An 18,939-nucleotide genomic window follows, 5' to 3' on the forward strand; every position below is an offset into this window, starting at 1 on the left:
GGTGCCTTCTCTCTCTATTCCTGCCTTCACCCCGGGTGGCTAGCTCACCAAAGCTGGAGCTCTCCCCTTTCTCTGTGAATAGTGTCCTGTGGACTCCCCATGTCTGCTGTCCATCCTCCATAGTGGTGGCTGTGACTGGTCTTGGGGTCAGACCTTTGATGGTATTGCTCTGTGTTGCCCTGAGGCATGCTGTCCCTGAGGTCACAGCAGTTGCTAACTGCAGTAGCTGAAGGGACTCTTGCCAGCCAGAGCATGGCAGACATGGTTCTGACAGGCTTTGTCCTTCTCCCCAATTCCCCCTGCCTTGCTAAAAGCCATTAGATTACATTTCTAAAGCTAGTCACCAAGGTCTAGTCCCTTATTTGTCCACTTCCTCCTTCTGAACTGACTACAAAAGTTCAACTATCAAAGTATTGACGTCCAGCAATCAACAACCTCCTTTGGCTCACCTAACTAATATGCCCTCTTAAAATTAAGCTCCTCATCCGAACACAGGATTTCTCCCTTTACCTTTATAAACTGTCATTTGCCTATGGGTCACTCATGTCTCCTCTGATTCCCAGAGGCAGTACGTCCCCCTCTCCAGTACGAACACCTCTGGTCCCCTCTCCCTTGTTCCCTTCCCCTTCTCCCTCCTCCTCTGTCTCCTGTCTTTGTCTCTTATTACCTGCCCTCTGTCTCTGCAGGGCAATTAGATGTCCTTTGTGCTGAGAGCTTGGTCTTGGGGTGTCCTGGGAGAATACCAGTCCGTTCAGTCAGGCCGTCAGAGTGCTCACACTGGTCATTTTTGTACGTCTGTTGTTCTTGCTCCGTTGATTAACCAGTGCATTTCTGAAAACAAATTTCTCTTTGCTCTCTGGTTGCCTTGAGGTGTGGTTCACATGGGAAATACTAGATACATGGATTTCCCCGCCTTGTGTTACAGTTTTAGATATGAATAGAACTTTTCACCTGAGACCAGAGGGGTGCCTGCTCTGCTGTGTGTATTAGTACTGTGTCATCAGGAGCCCCGGGAACAAATTGTGATCATGGGTTTATGACCTATGTATGCGATTATAGTCCTGCCTCTGGGCTGTAGATGCCTCAGCCTTGACTTCTCAGCCTGCTCACAGTAGGACAAGATGTTTGAGCCCCCCTCATAAACACTTCTCACCCTGCGGCTGACATGAACCATATTTCAAGGCAGTTCTGGCTCTTTTCACTGGAAGTCATCTTTCGAGGACAATTGAGGATTACAGGATGGTCACTATAGCTGGCAGCCTTCATGCCTTAACCATTACAGTCACCAGGGCTTGGGAAGTTTGAGTCCAGACTGTAGGAGCAGACCTCTAGGACTCCAGGGTGACTTTTGGACCTCAGTGAACCTTTACTGTGTCTTCCACTCATGACAGTTGGTTCTCGGAGGCAGGCAGCACCAACCTTACCCAGTTGTTTCATCTCACGATGATATATGCAGGTCTCGGGGGCACTCAGGAGGTAGAGGCAGGAGGACCGTAGGATTGGAGGCCATCCTGGGATACAGAGATAAGACTGTCAAAACAAATACCAAAATCTACAAACACTGTGTACCCTAGTGTGGAGGTACACACCTTTAATGCCAGCTCTCAGGAAGCAGAGGTGGCTGTGAGTTAGAGGCTAGCCAGAGCTACACAGTGAGAACCTGTCTCAAAAATAAACAAAATGCCAGGGTCACCTCCAACCTTGGGACCACTAAGCCAGTCTGTGTTGGGTTATGCTGGTTTTGCCCCTATGAGGAAATCTCACTACGGAATTATCAGTTCCTTTATTGGAATGCCACTTGCAAGGTTCCTCCCCCTTCGTGGTCCTGCCATCAAGGAGAGCAGGGCCAGCTTTATTTGTTCCTCCCACTCCCGATGTTTAGGGAGATTGCCTTTGTTTTGCTTGAATTTATTTTGACTTTATTTCAGACTTAGAGGAAAGTTGCAAAAATAGCACAAAGCGTTTCCACGTGTTCTTCATGCGGTTATTTCCTTTCCTCAAAGGGCAGCTCTTTGCCACACTTATTTGTCAAGCCCTCCTTCCCACCATCTAGCTGTCTTTACGTTTATATATACATGTGTGCGCCCACCCATTTATCTCCCACCCTCGTGTCCATCCGCCTCTCATCTGTCTGTCCGTCCACCCACATATCCATCCATATCTCTTTCATCTGTCTACCCATCTCTCCACCCACACGTCCGGCCATCTCCCTCCACCTTTCCATCCACATACCTACACATCTATCGACCTCCTACTTACCCATTAGTTCTCCCACCTACACATCCATCCATCTCTGACCCAGTCACACATCTATCCACCCACATCCATCTCTTGCCCGCCCACCCACCCACCGATCCATCTCTCATCCACCTACCCATCCATCCATTCATCCATCTGTCCGTCTATTTATATGTTTTTTCTGAGCTGCCTGATGGTCTGTTTCAGATGCAGTGCTTCTGAGTTTCAAGTACTCTGCCGTGTTCCCTAAGAGCAAGGCTATTCCCTTCTCTAGCCACAGTGTGCAGTGATCAAAGTCAGGAAATAATGTTGCTATGCCATTATCTGGTGTGAGCCTCACCATTATCTGATTAATGTTCTTTATAACAAAAGAAAGTTCTGGTCACGAGTAACCTCTCAAGGCTCCTTTTCTCGGCCTTTGTTTCCCGAACCAGGCGTTTTTCAAGGCATGTGGGTCAGTTGCCCATAGAATGGGCTCGGGTTTAGATGTCTGCTGTTGCTTAATAGAGACTCGGGTCATGTGGTTTTTGCCTTGAATGTCACAGACATGATGGTGTTTCTTCAGTGCTGGTCAGGAGGGACAAGATATCATCTCATCTCATTCTACAATGCCAAGAGTTCCTTGTCAAATTAAATTCTTGTATCTATCTAAAATTACTGTGCTGGGGGTGTAGCTCAGGGCAGAAGGCTTGCCAAGCATGCTCAAGGGAGGCTCTGGGTCCCTTCTGCAGTGCTGGGGGAGGGGAAAAACACTCAATCAAATCAAATAAAAAGAAAATGTTTACAGTAGCATAAGTCTGTGGTCCCAGCACTAGGGAGGCTGAGCCAAGAGGTCCCCTGTGCCCTGGAATCTAATGCCACCCTGGGTAACGCAGTGAGACCCAATCTCAAAAGCAGGCAACACTGAATGGCTTACCTGGCTGCATTATCAAGTTATATCCAGAGAACTTGGGTCCCCTCCCATCCTCTCTGGAGTTCCAATTGTCTTCCAAGTTACTAGCTCCTTTACGGTTTTTGTGTTTGGTCACACCTTCCCCTGTAGATAAATGTTAGCACACTCATACTTTGTGCACACACGTGTTCCGTTCTGGCAGTCACTCTAGGCTGGTACCAGAGATAATCCCTGGTCTGTTTTCTGTCTGTGTCTCTAGTCAGGGTGTGGCTAATCTCCTAGTCGCCTGTTGGTGACTGATTATACCATCCTGAGCCTTCTGTACTGGGTGTTAGTACGATGCAGCTCTTCCCAGGCCATCTGCACCTTGTGGATGGGGCGGGACCTATTTTTATACCCCAGGCCTGATGTCTTGGGTGTGGTGGGTGCTGAATGACTGAAGAAATCGCAGGAAAGCCTGGCAGAGGCGGAGTTTGCACAGAGAAGCCTGTGACTCCTCCCAACATGGCATCCACCACATTTCCCAGCGTAATTCAGTGTTATAGAGTCTCGAGACACACAAATATGTTTCGGTTGTCACTTAGCCTATACAGCATGTGCTGGCCTGGTCATTCCTGTTCCTCTTGGTCTGCAGGGGAAATACTGTGTGCAGGGTGGAGAGAGCTGTAGGCTGGCCTTGAGATCTAAGCTTCCAGCTTTTATTTCCTCCCTTCCCTGGCAGCTCAGCTTGAGCTGTTTAGGGCCTTGGCTCTATCCATGAGTGCCTAAGTGATCAGTGTTCAAATTCTATTTAACTCTCGGCTGTACTTTCTCTCTGACAACAGGCTGTCTTTCTTCACCGAGGAGAAAAATAGCCCAAGTGCACAATAGGTTTCTTCGGTGATTAAATATTGAAGGGTACAGATGTTCCCAGGAGGAAGTGACATGTGATGGAGAAGGCACAATGAAATGTACCTTAGCTACAGCCCAAGGCAGGGGTCTGAGCTTGTTAAAGACCTAAGTGGCTGAATGGTGTCCATTTGCAGCGAGAGCCTGAGATGCGTTGCACTGGATTGTCACTTGTTGGACACAAAGGCGTCTCTTCCAGGGCTTCTGTAACTGAGTGTTTATTGTATTTATCGATCTCTCGCTGCGTGCAGGCTCTGGGAAGTGGGACTCGCCATTGTCGTAAAGCGTGCACACAGCCTCCACCCCAGAGCAACTTGGCATGGACTTGGATTTTGGCGGGGAAAGTCCTTCAGGCCTTTCAGGGGCCTCTTGGTTTGGGGGCTGGGCTGCAGAGCTTCTGAGTTGATACCTCCCTGGGGTCGCTTCTGCTGACACCTCTCTGATCAGGCTCGAGGAGACTCCCCTAGGGGCTGTGCTCTGTCTCCCAGTCACTGCCACCTGTACAGCAGAGTAAGTGGGCTCCCATGGAGGGAGCCGGTGGATAGCAGTGATTCCTGAAGCATGTGACTTGGAGGGAGGGGGCCTTTGCTCCATAGCCCTTGATACTCCTGACAGCCCCCTTCCTGCTCAACACATAGGGGCCAGAGTGACTGGCTCCTACCTGACTTAACAGAGGAAGCTGGCTGGGAGGCAGGTGGTGGCCACTTCCCCTTCAGGGCATGATGGGGGTGGATCTTGCACACAGCACACAGGGACGTCTGGGGTGGCTGATCCAGGTGATTAGAGGTGAGCAAGCCTGCCTCACGGTCAGGCTTGGGAAAGCGGAAGGCCTGGGAGCCATGTGATAGCTGCCAGTGTTTTGAGGAGTTGAGGCAGCTTTGAAGCCAGCTAGAGACAGAGCTAGGTGCCCAGGCCCACTCCTCCAGACCTGGGCCTGCAGGTATTAGCTGGAGGGCCTGGCCTCCTACCTCTACCTCCTCCTGTAAGGTAAGTGTTGTAGATCTCAAAGATAAGCCCCAGGGACAGAGCCTGGATGAGTCTGGGTCTGTCCCTGGTGTGGAGTGGGGTGATACCAGTGGGAAGAAGAGGTCAGAGATGAAATGGGGACAGAAGGCTGAGATGAGCTAGACACAGCTCCATACACATTTTTCTAGGAAAAAAAGATGAAATTGACCCCTAAGAAAAAAATTAAAGATCTGACCCAGTAGGTCCAACAGTTTCATATTTTTGTCTGTGGGCATAACTTTGTGTTTTTCTAACATATGTGAGGCCCTAGGATCTATACCCAGTACTATGGTGGGGAGGATCCCAAAACCTTTGCTTTTCTAGATCATTTCTGTTGCTCAGTAAAATATACTCTGAAGTCTTCATTGCAGTTGACATAATTAACCCTAAGACTTCTCATTGCCCAGGATAGAAGTTTTTTTTTTTTTGTTTTTTTTTTTTTTTTTGTTTTTTTTTTTTTTTTTTAGTACAGAGGCTGAGCCACTCACCAAAACCCCTGACTTCTGCCTGTAACTCATATTTCAGAGGAAAAAAAATCAAATACCTTGTTGCCATTCCTAGGGCTAGGGCTAGGGCTCGGTCTCCTGCAATATTGGGGCGAGATGGTGAAGTCATACGTGTTCCTCTGTTGTGTCATGCTGAGGGCTCGCTGTCCCAGGTCTAGCAGGGTGCTTTGGGCAATGACAATTGATGTTCATGGGGTGTTCTAATCAGGAGCCACTGTCCCTCTCTGTGACCTCTCTTTGTACTCCTGCCCCATGAGCACAGTTCAGCCCCCAGGGTTATGAGAGGGCGTCATCCTATCCTCCTCTGGATGGCATGACCAAGGGGGTCCTGTGTTTGCATTGCGAGAGAAGTCACTTGGGCTAGCAACCTTTTTCCTTTCCTGCTCCCAGTGGTCCCCCGCGGGGAGCCTCATCTGGCAGGAGGGGTGTGTGGTTTAGCCCCATCGGAGGTAGCTGTTCACATTGGCATCCACCAACTGGAGTTTATAGGAGGTAGAGAAGGCAGCTGCTGCCCCATCTGTATGGTCCCAGAGCCTGGCCAGCTGTAGGGTGCTCAGTACACATCTGGGTGGCCGGCTGGTTGACTCAGCAGATCTCTGGCTGTATCAACCAGTGCTGAGCACATGGATGGAATGGCGGATAATGGGATGAGTGAATAGATGGATGGAGATGCTGCCCCACCCCCAGGCATGCCTTTTCTGCACATCTTGTGGGGCCTTACTAGCACCCCTGCAAAGCCGTTTTCCAGTGGTGTTTGGTCCCAGGCATAGTTTCACCTACTGCCTTGGCTCCCCAGCATGTGTACCCAACTATAGCCTCTGGGGTTCATCTCCCCTTGCTGGTGATGGGATAGTCCCACCTGACCTCCTGCCCATACTAAGCAGAAGTCCCGTATCTAGGAGTGAACTTGATGTTTTGAGAAAGTTTGGCTGCTGGTGCATGGTTGGAGGGACGTATCCACAGGATGTGGAGTGCATGGAGCAGACACCTAAATAAAATTGTGTAAATGGAATTCTGTATATTTGAGTACCACATGCGTGCCTGGAACCCATGGAGGCCAGCAGAGGATGTTAGATTCCCCAAACTGGAGTTACAGATGGCTGTGAGCCACCATGTATTTACTGGAACTCAAATCTGGATCCTCTGGAGTAGCAGCCAGTGCTCTCAGGCATTGAGTCATCTCTCCAGCCTTTGCCCTTCACCTTCCAGACCTTAGGGCAGACACTTGAATATTCACATCTCTGCCCCGTGCTAGCCAGGTCCTCCAAGTCCAACTCTTGAGCATCAGAGGCAATCTGCCACCTCAGTCCCCCATCTCATACTGAAGGGCCGTGATGGGTGGGTCTGGAAGCTAGCCATTCTGAACAGTAGTTCTTCCTAGAATCACATGTCTCTTTTTCCTTTCATTATTATTAATATTAATATTAATACTAATATTATTATTAATTCGCATCCAGGAAGGAAAAAAAACAAACCTCAGGGCACCACCCTAGTCCCGTAACTGACTCCCTCCCCTCAGTAACACGCCAAGCCCAAGCAGCCTGTCATGTTAGAATGTGAAGCATCCAGCACTTGGCCGCACGCTGCCGGCCTGCAGAACATTAAGCTTGGCGTTGACAGTTCATCATGCAGTAAATACCACCTCCGTGCAGCGCAGTGGACAACGCGGCGATAGTGAGTGTTAGGAAAACACGCAGGTTGTGGTGGACACAGAGAGCAAGGCATCCCTGAGTGGAGCGGCCTGGGGAGAGAGGAGCTTCACACAGCTGCTTCTCTGGGACTGATGGCGAAGGGATGCCCCGAGCTTGGGAGGTAACTTGTACCCAGTTCGTTGGGGAGGATAAGGCACCGTCTTTTAGAAAGGTCCTCCAGGATAACTGGAAGGGTAAATTGGGAGCAGTCTGTTCAGGTGCCCAGGTGTGCAGCCCAGCCTGGCCAGATACAGCTTTCTCTTTTCCCTCTGGGTGGCTTCTCCTCTGTGTGTGTGCTCCAGCTGGGTGGGGAGAGATGTTTTATTTAAGGCTTATCATTTGATTTTTTTTTTTTACCTCTGACTGAGGCTGGGCCTGTTGCATCTTGTGCCAAAGGGACTCCTGCTTGAGAGATCTGCTTTTACAGTTTTAAAAATAGCTTTGAAGTTGTTTTTCTTCCCTGTGGGCCAGGAGCCGTGGAGGCTGCGTAGCCTGGGCAGGCTGTGACCATGGGCTGAATTGAGTATCTCCTCTATGCCCCCTTGAATCAGCACACTAAGAGGGAAGGTATAGGTTTCTTTGGAGTCAGAGGTCCATAAATTACCTGCCCTTTGCCTTCTAGACCCTGGGGAGACCCTGGACGAAGTGGGTGGACAGGTGGCCCAACTGTGCCGGGCTCCTATAGTCAGCTGTGCTCTGTGTGGCATACTTGACTGTATCAGGTCCCTCTGACTTCAGGGGCGCACACTCTTAAGTTCACTTTGCCTCTTTGCTTTGGCGATGTCTGGCAGTTTCCACATAAGGTTGGGTAGGGGGATCGGAATGTCTCTTCCTTCTTAGGGTCCCTGAAGGTTGCTATCACAGATGACCTGGCATTTTTAGACTCGTGTAGATGTAAGGGTGTTCCTCGACACAGAAAGAGTCCCCTGGCCTTCTCTCTCCTCCACATGTGTTTTATGCGGGTGGGAATTGGGGGTGGCTCTTGTTCCCCAGGGACTGTCCTGGTTCCCTCTGGTCCTCTGCACCCGAGTCATCTTGCTTGTCTTCCCGGTAATTGGGTTGCTGGTTTGCTTGCATGGCTGTTGTGTGAGCAGAAGTCTAGAATTGGGACTTCTAAATTGTGACACTGATCCCTTCTTTTGAGGAACACCCTTGGAACTGAGAAATTTTGGGGACTGACTCATCCTCAGCAGCTGTTCTCACTCCCCAGCCTTCTTCAGGCTCCATGGCCATCTCTGCAACCTGGGTCATTCAGGGGCCCTGAGAAGGACGTGCCTGGCGTTGGTTATGGCCAGTACTGGGCATGTAAGCTGGACCCCGGGCTAGGAGCTGTGCCACACCATTGGTGGCATGCAATAAGCAGTCTCACAGCTGTGCAGCATTGACTCGGTGGTCTAATGTGCCAGGCTGTGGCTTTTGCCTGAATCCTCACTTGTGACTTAGACACAGGCCCTATATGGCTTTTTTGCTTGACTGAGCCTATGAGAGCCCCCTGTGGAAACTGGGGGACAGGACAGTCAGCCACAGCCTGGCCTCTGAGTTTGTATGCATCTCTGTCCTTGGACAGGAGGCGTAGGAGAGCAGGTGTCTTCCTACTTTACAGCTCAGGGTTATATGAGCATATTTTAGGATGGCATACCCATTGCCGCCGGTGATGCCCTGTTCATTGGATTCTTTCATTACTGGGTGTTGAGAGAGTCTGTGTTAGCATTCATTGCCTGAACTGCCTTGGTAGGTTACTGGGGAGTCCTGCCTCTGTGTTTGGGGACATAATTGGAGATGATAAGAAAGTTCAGATGGGAGGACTTTTCCAGTTGTGGGGAGTCCCTGCACCCAGGAAGGTCAATATGCCCACCAAAGGAGGGCTTCTTGTTTTGTGATGCTCAGAGTACTTCGAGGCCGGAAAGTCCTCTGTGGGCCTCTATCTACTGGGGACTCCTTTGCCCTGTATTATTATCTCAGGGTAGAACATGGTAGCTAGAATCTCGATTTCCCCAAGAGAATTCAATTCCTCATCCCTGGAACCTGTGCATGTTACCATTCCTTGGCAAATGCGACTGAGTTGTCAGCCTGAGATGTGAAGATCCAAGATTCTCTATGGGTGCAGAGCAATCACAAGGAGGAAGCTGGGGGTCAGGTGGAGTTGGGTCAGCATGAAGTCACTGCTCTTTGGGAATCACCAGCCAAGCAGAGCATGTTCCTCTGGAAGGCAGAAAGGATGGGATATGACCAGTCTTTCCATCAGCCTCCAGATGGACTGGCCCATTGACGCTTCTGTTCTAGCCCAGAACACTTGTTTGATCTCCTGACCTTTCAACCTGTAAGATAGTGTCCGTTGTACTAAGTCAGAATGTGATATTAGCAGCCACAGGGAACGAATACTCAGATATTCAAGGGGCTCCACCATCCCATCCCTCATTCTATCGGAGAGCTTCACCACCACCCCTCCCACTAAGGGATCAGGGGCCACATGGTCTCCATGGTTTGTCATGGATGGGTCCAGCATTGTTGGACTCTGAACAGTAGGGGGACGGTTATAGTAGAGCTGAGTGAACCCCAGAGTCATGGCAGTGACAGACTTACAGTATTGGGTATCCAAAATAAAGGCGGAGACCCTGAGGACAGAGGCTGGCTGCCATGGCTGCCATGGACTCACATGACTCCATTCCATGGGGAGGCTGGGCGAGGATGGCCTTACAGGCAGCCAGCTCAGCGCTTTCTGCTTGGCAGGCAGTCAGCCTTCCCCGGCACCTCCTCTAAGGGAGGAGCAGGAGAAACGATGACTGGGTGTATATTGCCTTTGTTCTGTGGAACGATGGCCAGGCTCTGTGCTGCCTCTGACCTAAATGTGTCACCGTGGGGTGGAAGCTGGCCCACATTACCAGACACCGGGCCGCAGCATTTAAGTTGCAGAGAGAGGCCTTTGTAGGGAGCCATTAGCCGAGGGAGGACGAGTTCATGGAAAGAAAGGCTCGGAAATCCAGCTCATTCTACATGCTTAGCTCTCTGCACCACCGGGAAAAGGTGCAAAGCCTCTGGAGCTCTGCCAGGAACAGACAGGCTGACTTGCTAAATTGGCAAGGGCTGCAGTACCTGCCCCTGCAGCTGAGCCTCTAATGGCTGGGGAGGGCAGGTGGTGTGGAGAGCTGGGTTACAGAGACACAGCGTGGAAGAAGCAGTTGTCTGTCCTATTGTAGGACTGAGCTTTCTGCCCCTGAGATCCTGGGGTGCTAGAGGTATTTGTCAGGGATACACTAAGGTCCTCAGCTCCTCTAAGGGGCTGCACACATGTCCTCCCACACTGGCAAGAACGTCCCGTGCATCCCCCTCACCTTGTGAAGGGATCTTGGGATCTGTCTCAGCAGTGCTAATGGCCGCCGTTGGCTGATCATCTGCCCTGAGTGGAACATGGTGGCGAGCCTTCATCATTTAGTGACACTGGGAAGACACAGACCTTCAGGGGAGGCCAATTAAGGAAAGCCCAATTTCCTGTTCCTGGCTGAGCAGCCTGCAGAGGAGGGAGGGAGGAGAAGAGAGAGAGAGAGAGAGAGAGAGAGAGAGAGAGAGAGAGAGAGAGAGGCTTTGATTTTCACATGAGCAGGGATCCAAGAGGCCACAGGGTGGTGAAGGTGGCTGGCAGGGCATCAGGTGACCGGGAAAGTATCAACCCCTCAGTCTCAATCCTCCCCCCCTCAGTCTCCCCCACCCAGCAATACCAGTGATGTAAGGTTTCCCAGATCTGTTTATCTTGTGCTGGAAGCATCGTCTGTATAGAAACAGAGATGGGAGGTAGGGGTGTTCCAAGAAGAGTCTGCTCACACATCTGGTTCTCTTAATTTTTTTTTTAAGATTCAGTTATCATTTTTATATGTGCACGTACGTCAACTTGACACGAGCTAAAATCATCTAAGAGGATGGAAACTTAATTAAGAAAAATGCCTCCGTAGTATCAGCTGTAGGGCATTTTCTTAATTAGTTATTGATGAGGAAGGACCTAGCCCACTGTGGGTGGGGCCATCCCTAGACTGGTGACCCTGTGTTCTATAAGAAAGCAGGCTGAGCAAGCCATTGTGGAGCAAGCCCGTAAGCAGCACCCCTCCATGGCCTCTGCATACACTCCTGCCTCCAAGTTCCAGGCCTGCCCTTCCTTCAGTGATGGACTATGATGTGGAAGTGTAAGCCATGTAAACCCTTTCCTCCCCAACTTGCTTTCGGCTATAATATTTCATCACAGCAATAGAAGTACATGTGTGCCTGTGTGAACTTATGCACACCACGTGAATGCTGGTGCCCAGAGGCCCAGAGGGCATCATCCTCTGGGAGCCCAGAGGATGCTCCCTGGGACTGGAGTTACAGGTGGCTGTGAGCTCTCTGATGTGGGTGCTGGGAACAGAACCTGGGTCCTGTGCAAGGGCAGTGAGTACTCTCAACTGATGGGCCATTTCCCCAACATTCCCACCCCCCCTTATAAAAAAAGACTTATTTTCATACTTGTGTCTTGAGCTGGCCATGTGCAGTTGCCTTGAGTGCATGCCTGATTGCCTGCCCTGAGTTGGTTGAGCCAGGTAGATTTCTACCTTGGAGAGAGAGCTCATTGGTCCATTCAGTGGAGGCTAGCAGATGGTTGGTCTATCCACCTGTCATTCAGTGAGCCCCAGTATCTCTTCTGCTGTATTTATCCCAGGCTGCAGGAGAGGCCAGGCAACTGAGAGTTGGGTCCTATGGAGGGAGTTCCTTGGCCTGTTTATCTCAAGTGATCATACAGACTCTGTGTTGCTAAGAGACCCAAACTCTCTTAGCTTTCATCCATCTCTGTGACCCTCTCAGGGAAGGGGCTAGACCAACATGGTCTCCCCTTGCATTATAGGCAACTCTGCCTACTAGGGGTCCAGGCAGGCAAGGGCTAGCATCTAGGCCTACCCAATGGGCCTATTCATATGCCTGAGGCTGCTCTCCAGGTCCCACCTAGATGCGTGCTCTGGGCAGCATATCCTCCCCAGTTAGTGTCCCTGGAACTCTGACAGAGGCTAAGGCATAGGAACTCACTGAGTGTCTATCACTGAAGATGTGTGTAGCTCAGCCCTCACAGTTGCACCAAGAGGCAAGGGGGAATTGAGGCAGCCTTGCCTTACAGTCAGGATTAGCCATGGGATGGGTAGGGTGCCGTGTGAAACCTAGGGCTTATGGGCCGAGGACCCCAAAAGTCCTGAGCCCTCTGCTGCCTCTGTGGGCAACAAGTGTCATGGACAAGACTCTTAGCACCCCAATTCCTCTGTGTCAGTGTCCCCAGGAATCCCAGTACAAGACCAGGGTCAGCATGCTTGATGTCTAGAGCCCTGGCAGTGCTGTATACGTGTGCCCTTCGAGTGATCAGGGCCTTGGCCCTTGTGGAATTCACATCATCCCCACTCCCCATCACTGCCCTCTTCTAGGCGCTGGCCGGTCAGTCCAGCGTGTGTATCACCTGTTCACGCTGCTAAGCTCTCACTGAGCTGTCTGTCCCCACCTATCATCCTTTGACTGTATCCTTGGCATCTTGAGCTGGCTGGGCCCTGCAACTGAAGACAGTGGTAGTAGGGTCCTCCCTCTGGAATCTTCTGGGCTAGCCGGGTGGAGTCAGAGAAACCTGTGAATGGGTTGGAGATAGGCACGTGCCTTGAGTCCTGCTCTTAGGAAGACCGTCCTTGTTGTGTCCTTCTCCAAGGGCTTCTCCAGGTGGTCTCTGGCAAACCTCACCCAGAACCCCAAGGAGTGTCACAGCCTCCCCTCCCTAAAGTATTACCCTGCCTGGCCAAGTTAAGGGAGGGTGTGCAAATGTCTCTCTTCACATGTGACAGATCATGGAATGCTGTGGGTGCCTAGTGAGCAAGCGCACCTTAGGACTCTGCTCCTGGTTCCATCCTGCACTGTCTTTGCCCTGAAGGGCAAGGTAGCAGGCTGAAGGGACCTCTGTCCCTCTCTAACTAAGCTCTACCCTCACTGCTCCTAGATGGCTGTTTCTGTTCCTATGTCCCTTTCTGCTAGGATTCAAGACTGCCCAGAGTGTGGCCGAGGGCTATCACTCAGGACTCCCTCCTGGGGGAACCGAGCACAAAAAGTAGTATATTGAGAGGGATGGCCCTTCACCCCCAGAATCTGGCTGCATTAAACTGAGTGATCTTGGGTGTGATACAAAAAGAGGGATGATGGGATACTGCCTAGGACCCCTCTTCTCATGCCAGTATGGGAAAAAACCTGCACAGTTGTGGGTTGTGACGTGAGCGAGTTCTCATGTACTCAGAACAAAGGGCAATTCTGTGGCAACTTTGACCTCTGCAGTTTGAGGCCACTACCCTCCTCAGCTCCTGACTTCCTTTACCTTCGGAGCTGCCAGGTTTTCTGCCCAAGACCCCTCCCCAAACCATCTGCAGTCTGACCCCTTAGTTTTGTGCAGGGCTTGATTCTGATCTGACCTTCAGGAGGGTCTTTCCAGGGGTACCCCACCCCTTTCCCAGACCTCTTACTACCTCCAGGCTCCTCTGCATCCAGGTAGCTTGAATCTTGCTTGCCTCTGTTCTGCTGCTGGCACCTCCTGGAGCCTGGAGCCTTTCTGTCACCATTGTGTTAACCCAGTCACATGGTGGTGTGTGCCCCAGGGTGTCCTGGGTGGTGATGACTGGGCTAACTGGCTTGTGTAGTTCTCCTTTGCACCATGATTGAGCGAGGAGGGGTCAGAGAGCTGCTAACATCCTCAGGGACAGCAGAATGGAACCAGAGCACACCTGCCAACTGAGCGCTCAGCAAACCTGAGGAAGTGCAAGCGCTCCAGCCCCTTTCAGAGTCTGAACCCATCTGCTGCTTGTGAGGTGGGCAGTGTTGTCGGAGGGAACAGTGGGCATAAGGGCTCATCACTTGGCTCTTCGCTCCACAGAGGAGGAGCTCCGGAAGCTTCGAGAAGAGACCAACTCAGAGATGCTGCGGCAGGAGCTCGATCGGGAGCGACAGCGCCGGATCGAGCTGGAACAGAAAATACAGGAGGTGCTGAAGGCCAGGTGACACCCGCATTCATCTTTTCCTACCACTGTAGCGATACTCCTGAATCTAGAAAAAAAAGAGAGGTGGATTTAGTTCATAGTTTCAGAGTTTGAAGAATACGGTGCTGGCGTTGGTTCAGTCCTGGTGGGGACTCAAGGTGCATGATGGGAGAATATCTAGGAGAGAGATTACATCCTACTGGAGGCTGGACAGAGTCAAACACATTTAATGACCCTTTGGTGAGAACTGACTGATTCAGGGTCCCAGAGAACTACATTAATCTCTTCCCGGGGATGCTCCCTCTACCAGGCTCCATCTTTGAAAGGTCCCCCAACCCCTCCCCCATCAGGCCGTGACCCTTTGAAAGAGAAACTACAATTTAAGCCACAGCATTCACCCCCTCCTTGGTGGGCAGGGTTTCCTGGACCCTTAACTCACATCCCTGCCATGGCCATGGGGCAGGAGTGGTGGGAACTAGGCCATCTGAGAATTCTTGTTCTTGATCCCTAAAGGAGAACAAGGTGAGTTGTATTGCTGGCCTGCTCTGACTCCCCAGGTTTGAGTCCTGCCTGAGCCTGTCCAAGCCACGTTATGAAAAAGTATCTTTCTGGGAGGCGGGGATTAACACACCTAGCACCAGCCAGCCCTATGTAGAGAGCTAACCCAAGAGGGTCTAAAGACACCAGACCACCAGTTGTCCTCTCCAGTCTTGCCTAGAAGATGCTCCCTGACCTGTGGACCCTCTCTGACCCTCTTACTTAGCCCCAAAGGGCTGGCTGAGACTCTTGACCTCTTCTGGGGATACCCTGACCCTGCTGTGTGTTTCCCTGTATTCATTGCCCTTCCCCAGCAGCTGCTACAGCCCTGCTCAAGCCCTGTGGCCTACACAGAGGCCTCACTGCTTCTGCAGCTCCAATGCAGGGGTCCTGAGCACCCTGCCCCCCCCAGCACCTCACTGCATACCACTTCTGTAGATCTGCCCACCGAGATCACACCCTCATCTTCCCAGGCTCACTCGGTGGGTGATGTTGCCACTTCAGCTTCTGCAAGTGATATTTATAGGTGACAGCTTTTCCTTGGATAAGTCCTCTAAGCACTTGGTCTCCTGGGCACCTGCAGCCTCCTTACTCATTCACTCCACTGATGATCCACACAAGTGTAGCCTCTGCTTTGACTGCCTCTGGCAGGAAGCTTTTCTGTACAGAGCATCACACAGGTGACAATACTGAACTATAGACTCTGGGTCCTTCTGCACAACAGCCACAGTGCCACCTGGAAGATAAGGTTGGGGACCCAGAACCCCAGCTTTCCCTACTTGGCATCCACCACCCTTACCCCACTGTACTCTCAAGCCCTGTCCCTGCCCCTGCTAGGCCATAGTGAATGACTCTCAGGAGTTTGGGGCACACACTGCTGCTTCTGGATTACCTCAACTGGACCATGCTTGTCCATGGGAGTGTCTTCCTTGCTGGGATTTTGCCCATCGAGTATGAAACACGCTGGTCGCAGTACTCACAGCTCAGTTTCAAGTGCCAGGCTCCTGCGTGGTCGCATCCACTTCCTCCTGGGTCTTAGTCCTCAGTAGCTGCTCTGAGAAGCCTGGGTCTTGGAAAGTGAAGCAGCCTATTCCCTGTTCTGATATTCTTGCTGACAATTCATATGCTTTATAGCATATGCTGTTAGTCAGGCTATCCTGTCCCCCAGCCCAGACCCCTGTGGCCTGTTTAGAGTTTACTGGGGTCGGGCTCACCATGGTGCCTATTTGGGGAGGAAGGTCCTACCTTACCTTTTAACCCTGGCTACAAGACCAGTGTTCCCCACACCAGAGGCTTCCGCTAGAATTCTCCTGGGTTGAACACTGACCTTAGAGATTCAGAAGTTAAATGAGTCTTGTTATACATAAGATGCTTTTTTCCATGTTGCCTCCCCAGCCTCCCATGAAGGCCAGGCTACCCCTGGTGGTCCTACTAGGAGCACTCAGCTATAGACGGACCCTGTTCCTGCTACCGCCCCAGCAGCCTCACCTGTCGCTGAAGTTCAGTTCCATGCGGTGTTGCTTCCTGTGTTTGCACTCATAAGCTTCACCTTCCTCCTGTTTCAGGTCAGAGGAGCAGCCGGCACAGCCTCAGCCGCCGCCGAAGGGACAAAGCCAGACCAGCAATGGCACAGGCACAGGTAGGCCCCTGGGAAGGAATGGTTCTCTCCCCAGCCAGGCCTCTGCCATGTGGGAATCTCCTGCCGTCAAAACGGGGTTAGCGGCGTCTCTCACTGTGCGCTTGTGAGTCATCACACAGGCTCAGGTTACTCCAAAGGTGATCTCATTTCCTCACACAAATGTGGCATGTTGTCGAGTTTGGCCTGGCCTCCCGAGAGGCACCAGAAGGTACACTGGTTACACAACGCCGACTTGGTGACCTGTTCTCTGTGACTGGTCATCGCATGTGGGTACTGAATGGAATGTGGTGACAAGGAATGCCCTGACCTCCTCGGTAGGGAGCCTTTCCTCCTCCCCTGGCTTCCTGCCTTAGTGCCCACATCATCTTGACACGTGTTTCATATTCTAAAGCTGTCCCTCAGGGGAGCTGGGAACTCCATTCTCTGTTCAGTTCTCGTGGGCCCTGACTGCATCCTCCCTGACAGTGTCCCTTCTGCGTGCTGACCAGTCACAAGGCTCTCCCTCCCTGTGCCAGTAAGCCTGGCATAAACCATGGTTAGATCATTGGCTTCAGGCTGCCCACATCAGGAAGTGACCTCTCCTAAGGTTCTCCCAGATCCAGCCTCACTACGCCCACTGGCCGCTGGCCCCAGTGCAGGTTCAGCCTCACTGCACCCACTGGCCGCCGGCCCCAGTGCAGGTTTGGCAGTTGCATTCCCTGGGACATGGCCTCCTTGGGCCATCTGGAGCATACCTGGCCAGTTCCCAGGCCTAGATGCAGAACCCGTAGCTTGTGAATCTTGGTTACCAAGTGAGAAGCAGCACAAGAGACTCTTAGTGCTTGGTGATAGTGAGGATGAAGGAGCATGGGATCAAAAGACCCCAGCTCCTTGGTCCTTCACAGGGCTGGGGACCCTTTATTCTCTTTTCAAGGTCAGACCTTGTTTTGTTTTTCTGTTTTTTTAAAAGGTATATTTTTATTTTATGTGTATGAGTGTTTTGCCTGCATGTCTGTCTGTGTACTGTGTGAGTGCCTGGTGCCCCAGGAGGCTTGAAGGCATTAGATCACTTGAAACAGTTGTGAGCTGCTGTGCAGGTGCTGGGAATTGAACCTGGGTCCTCTGGAAAAGTAGCTGGTGCTCTTAACCACAAAGCCATCTTTCCAGCCTCCCAAGCCTAATCTTGATTGCCATGATCTCCAGGCGTGTTGGGCTGTGTGGGGCTATAACCCTTGGTCACCCTCCAGGACAGGACAGGATAGGGAGGATGTGGCAGGGGAGAGGGACCACACCCTGACTCTCTCACATCCAAGATAAATGAAGGAAATTAGCCAGTGTGTGTGTGTGTGTGTGTGTGTGTGTGTGCATGCCTCAGGCTGTCCCTGAACCTCAGGTGTCAGAATGAAGCACTTCAAGCCTTTCTCTTCCTGGGAGCTAGCCCAGAGGAGCATGGGAGAAAGCATCCCCTGCCCTGGTTATGGAAGTTCAGCAGGGGTCTCAGCTCTCCCCTTCATGGGTTGGCTTCAGAACTAGGTGAAGACTACCCCCTTCAGGCAGCTGACCATGTTCCCTGGATCTGGGGTCCACAAACCACATCCCTGTCTAGTTTGTCATCTTTTATACAAGGCTGATCCTCCTGCATTAGCCTCCCAAGTGCTGGGGTTGTAGATGTTCAGCACCATTCCAAGCATGGATTTACTTCTTCTTTTGTTTTGTTTTGATTTGATTTTGTTTTTTTGAGACAGGGTTTCTCCGTGTGAGCTTTGGAGCCTGTCCTGGAACTCGTTCTGTAGACCAGGCTGGCCTCGAACTCAGAGATCCACCTGTCTCTGCCTCACAAGTGCTGGGATTAAAGGCATACATCACCACTGCCTGGCATAGATTTACATTTTTAAATAGGTTTTTATGTGTTTAAAGGGTTGGAAAAAAACAGAAGGAACCTTCTGTGAGTCCAGTGTCCATAAACAGTCCAGTGGAAGCACAGGCTAGCCCATCTTTTGACTGATCTTTAGACTACCTCTGGCTTCTAGATGAGCTTGCCTGCTCACCTAGATCTACCCGAAAACCTTGGTGGTCTGTAATAGAGTCAAATAAGCCTAAAGGACCCCCCTGCCTGGGTAGCCCCAGGGGACACACACTTCTGCCCCTGTCGGCCTAAAGGATCCCCCTGCCTGGGTAGCCCCAGGGGACACACACTTCTGCCCCTGGCGGCCTGTGTTTTGCTACTTGTGTCCAGGCCGAGTGACTTTGTGTTTATGTTGACTGCTGTCCACTCGCACTGGGCCCACAACACACCTGGTGTGTTTTCTTAAAGTTTTAATGGACACATGATATCTGTACCTGTTTGTGGCACCACAGGTGTCTGGTGACCATGCTCCTGCCATTTCCATTCTCTTAAATTATTTCTTAAAATTATTGTGGAGCAGCATCCCCTGCAGGCAATTCCACATCTTGTTTTCTTTTGTTTAGTTAGTTTGTTTATTTATTTATTTTGAGACAGTGTCTCTCTATATAGCCCTGGCAGTCTTAGAACTCAATTTATAGACCAGGC

At 51.3% G+C, this 18,939-nt stretch overlaps 1 protein-coding gene and 1 long non-coding RNA gene across 3 annotated transcripts in view; one reads left to right on the top strand and one right to left on the bottom strand.

Moving 5' to 3' along the window:
- Gramd4 (GRAM domain containing 4) overlaps window positions 1-18,939 on the top strand; it is a 76,155-nt gene that overhangs the window by 43,454 nt on the left and 13,762 nt on the right. For both annotated transcript variants that reach the window (XM_048444914.3, XM_085678868.2), the window contains exons 4-5: window positions 14,131-14,251; window positions 16,336-16,409. In XM_048444914.3, coding sequence (XP_048300871.2) covers window positions 14,131-14,251; window positions 16,336-16,409 — 195 coding nt within the window. The remainder of the gene's footprint in view (window positions 1-14,130; window positions 14,252-16,335; window positions 16,410-18,939) is intronic.
- LOC125407371 (uncharacterized) lies at window positions 1,187-3,482 on the bottom strand. Its single transcript, XR_007234193.3, has 2 exons — window positions 3,155-3,482; window positions 1,187-1,511 (listed from the first exon to the last, which is right to left on the bottom strand). It is a non-coding gene; the product is annotated as an uncharacterized LOC125407371 (long non-coding RNA).

Source organism: Myodes glareolus, chromosome 19, assembly GCF_982192425.1.
Source record: "Myodes glareolus chromosome 19, mMyoGla1.1, whole genome shotgun sequence".
NCBI classification, from domain to species: domain Eukaryota; kingdom Metazoa; phylum Chordata; class Mammalia; order Rodentia; family Cricetidae; genus Myodes; species Myodes glareolus.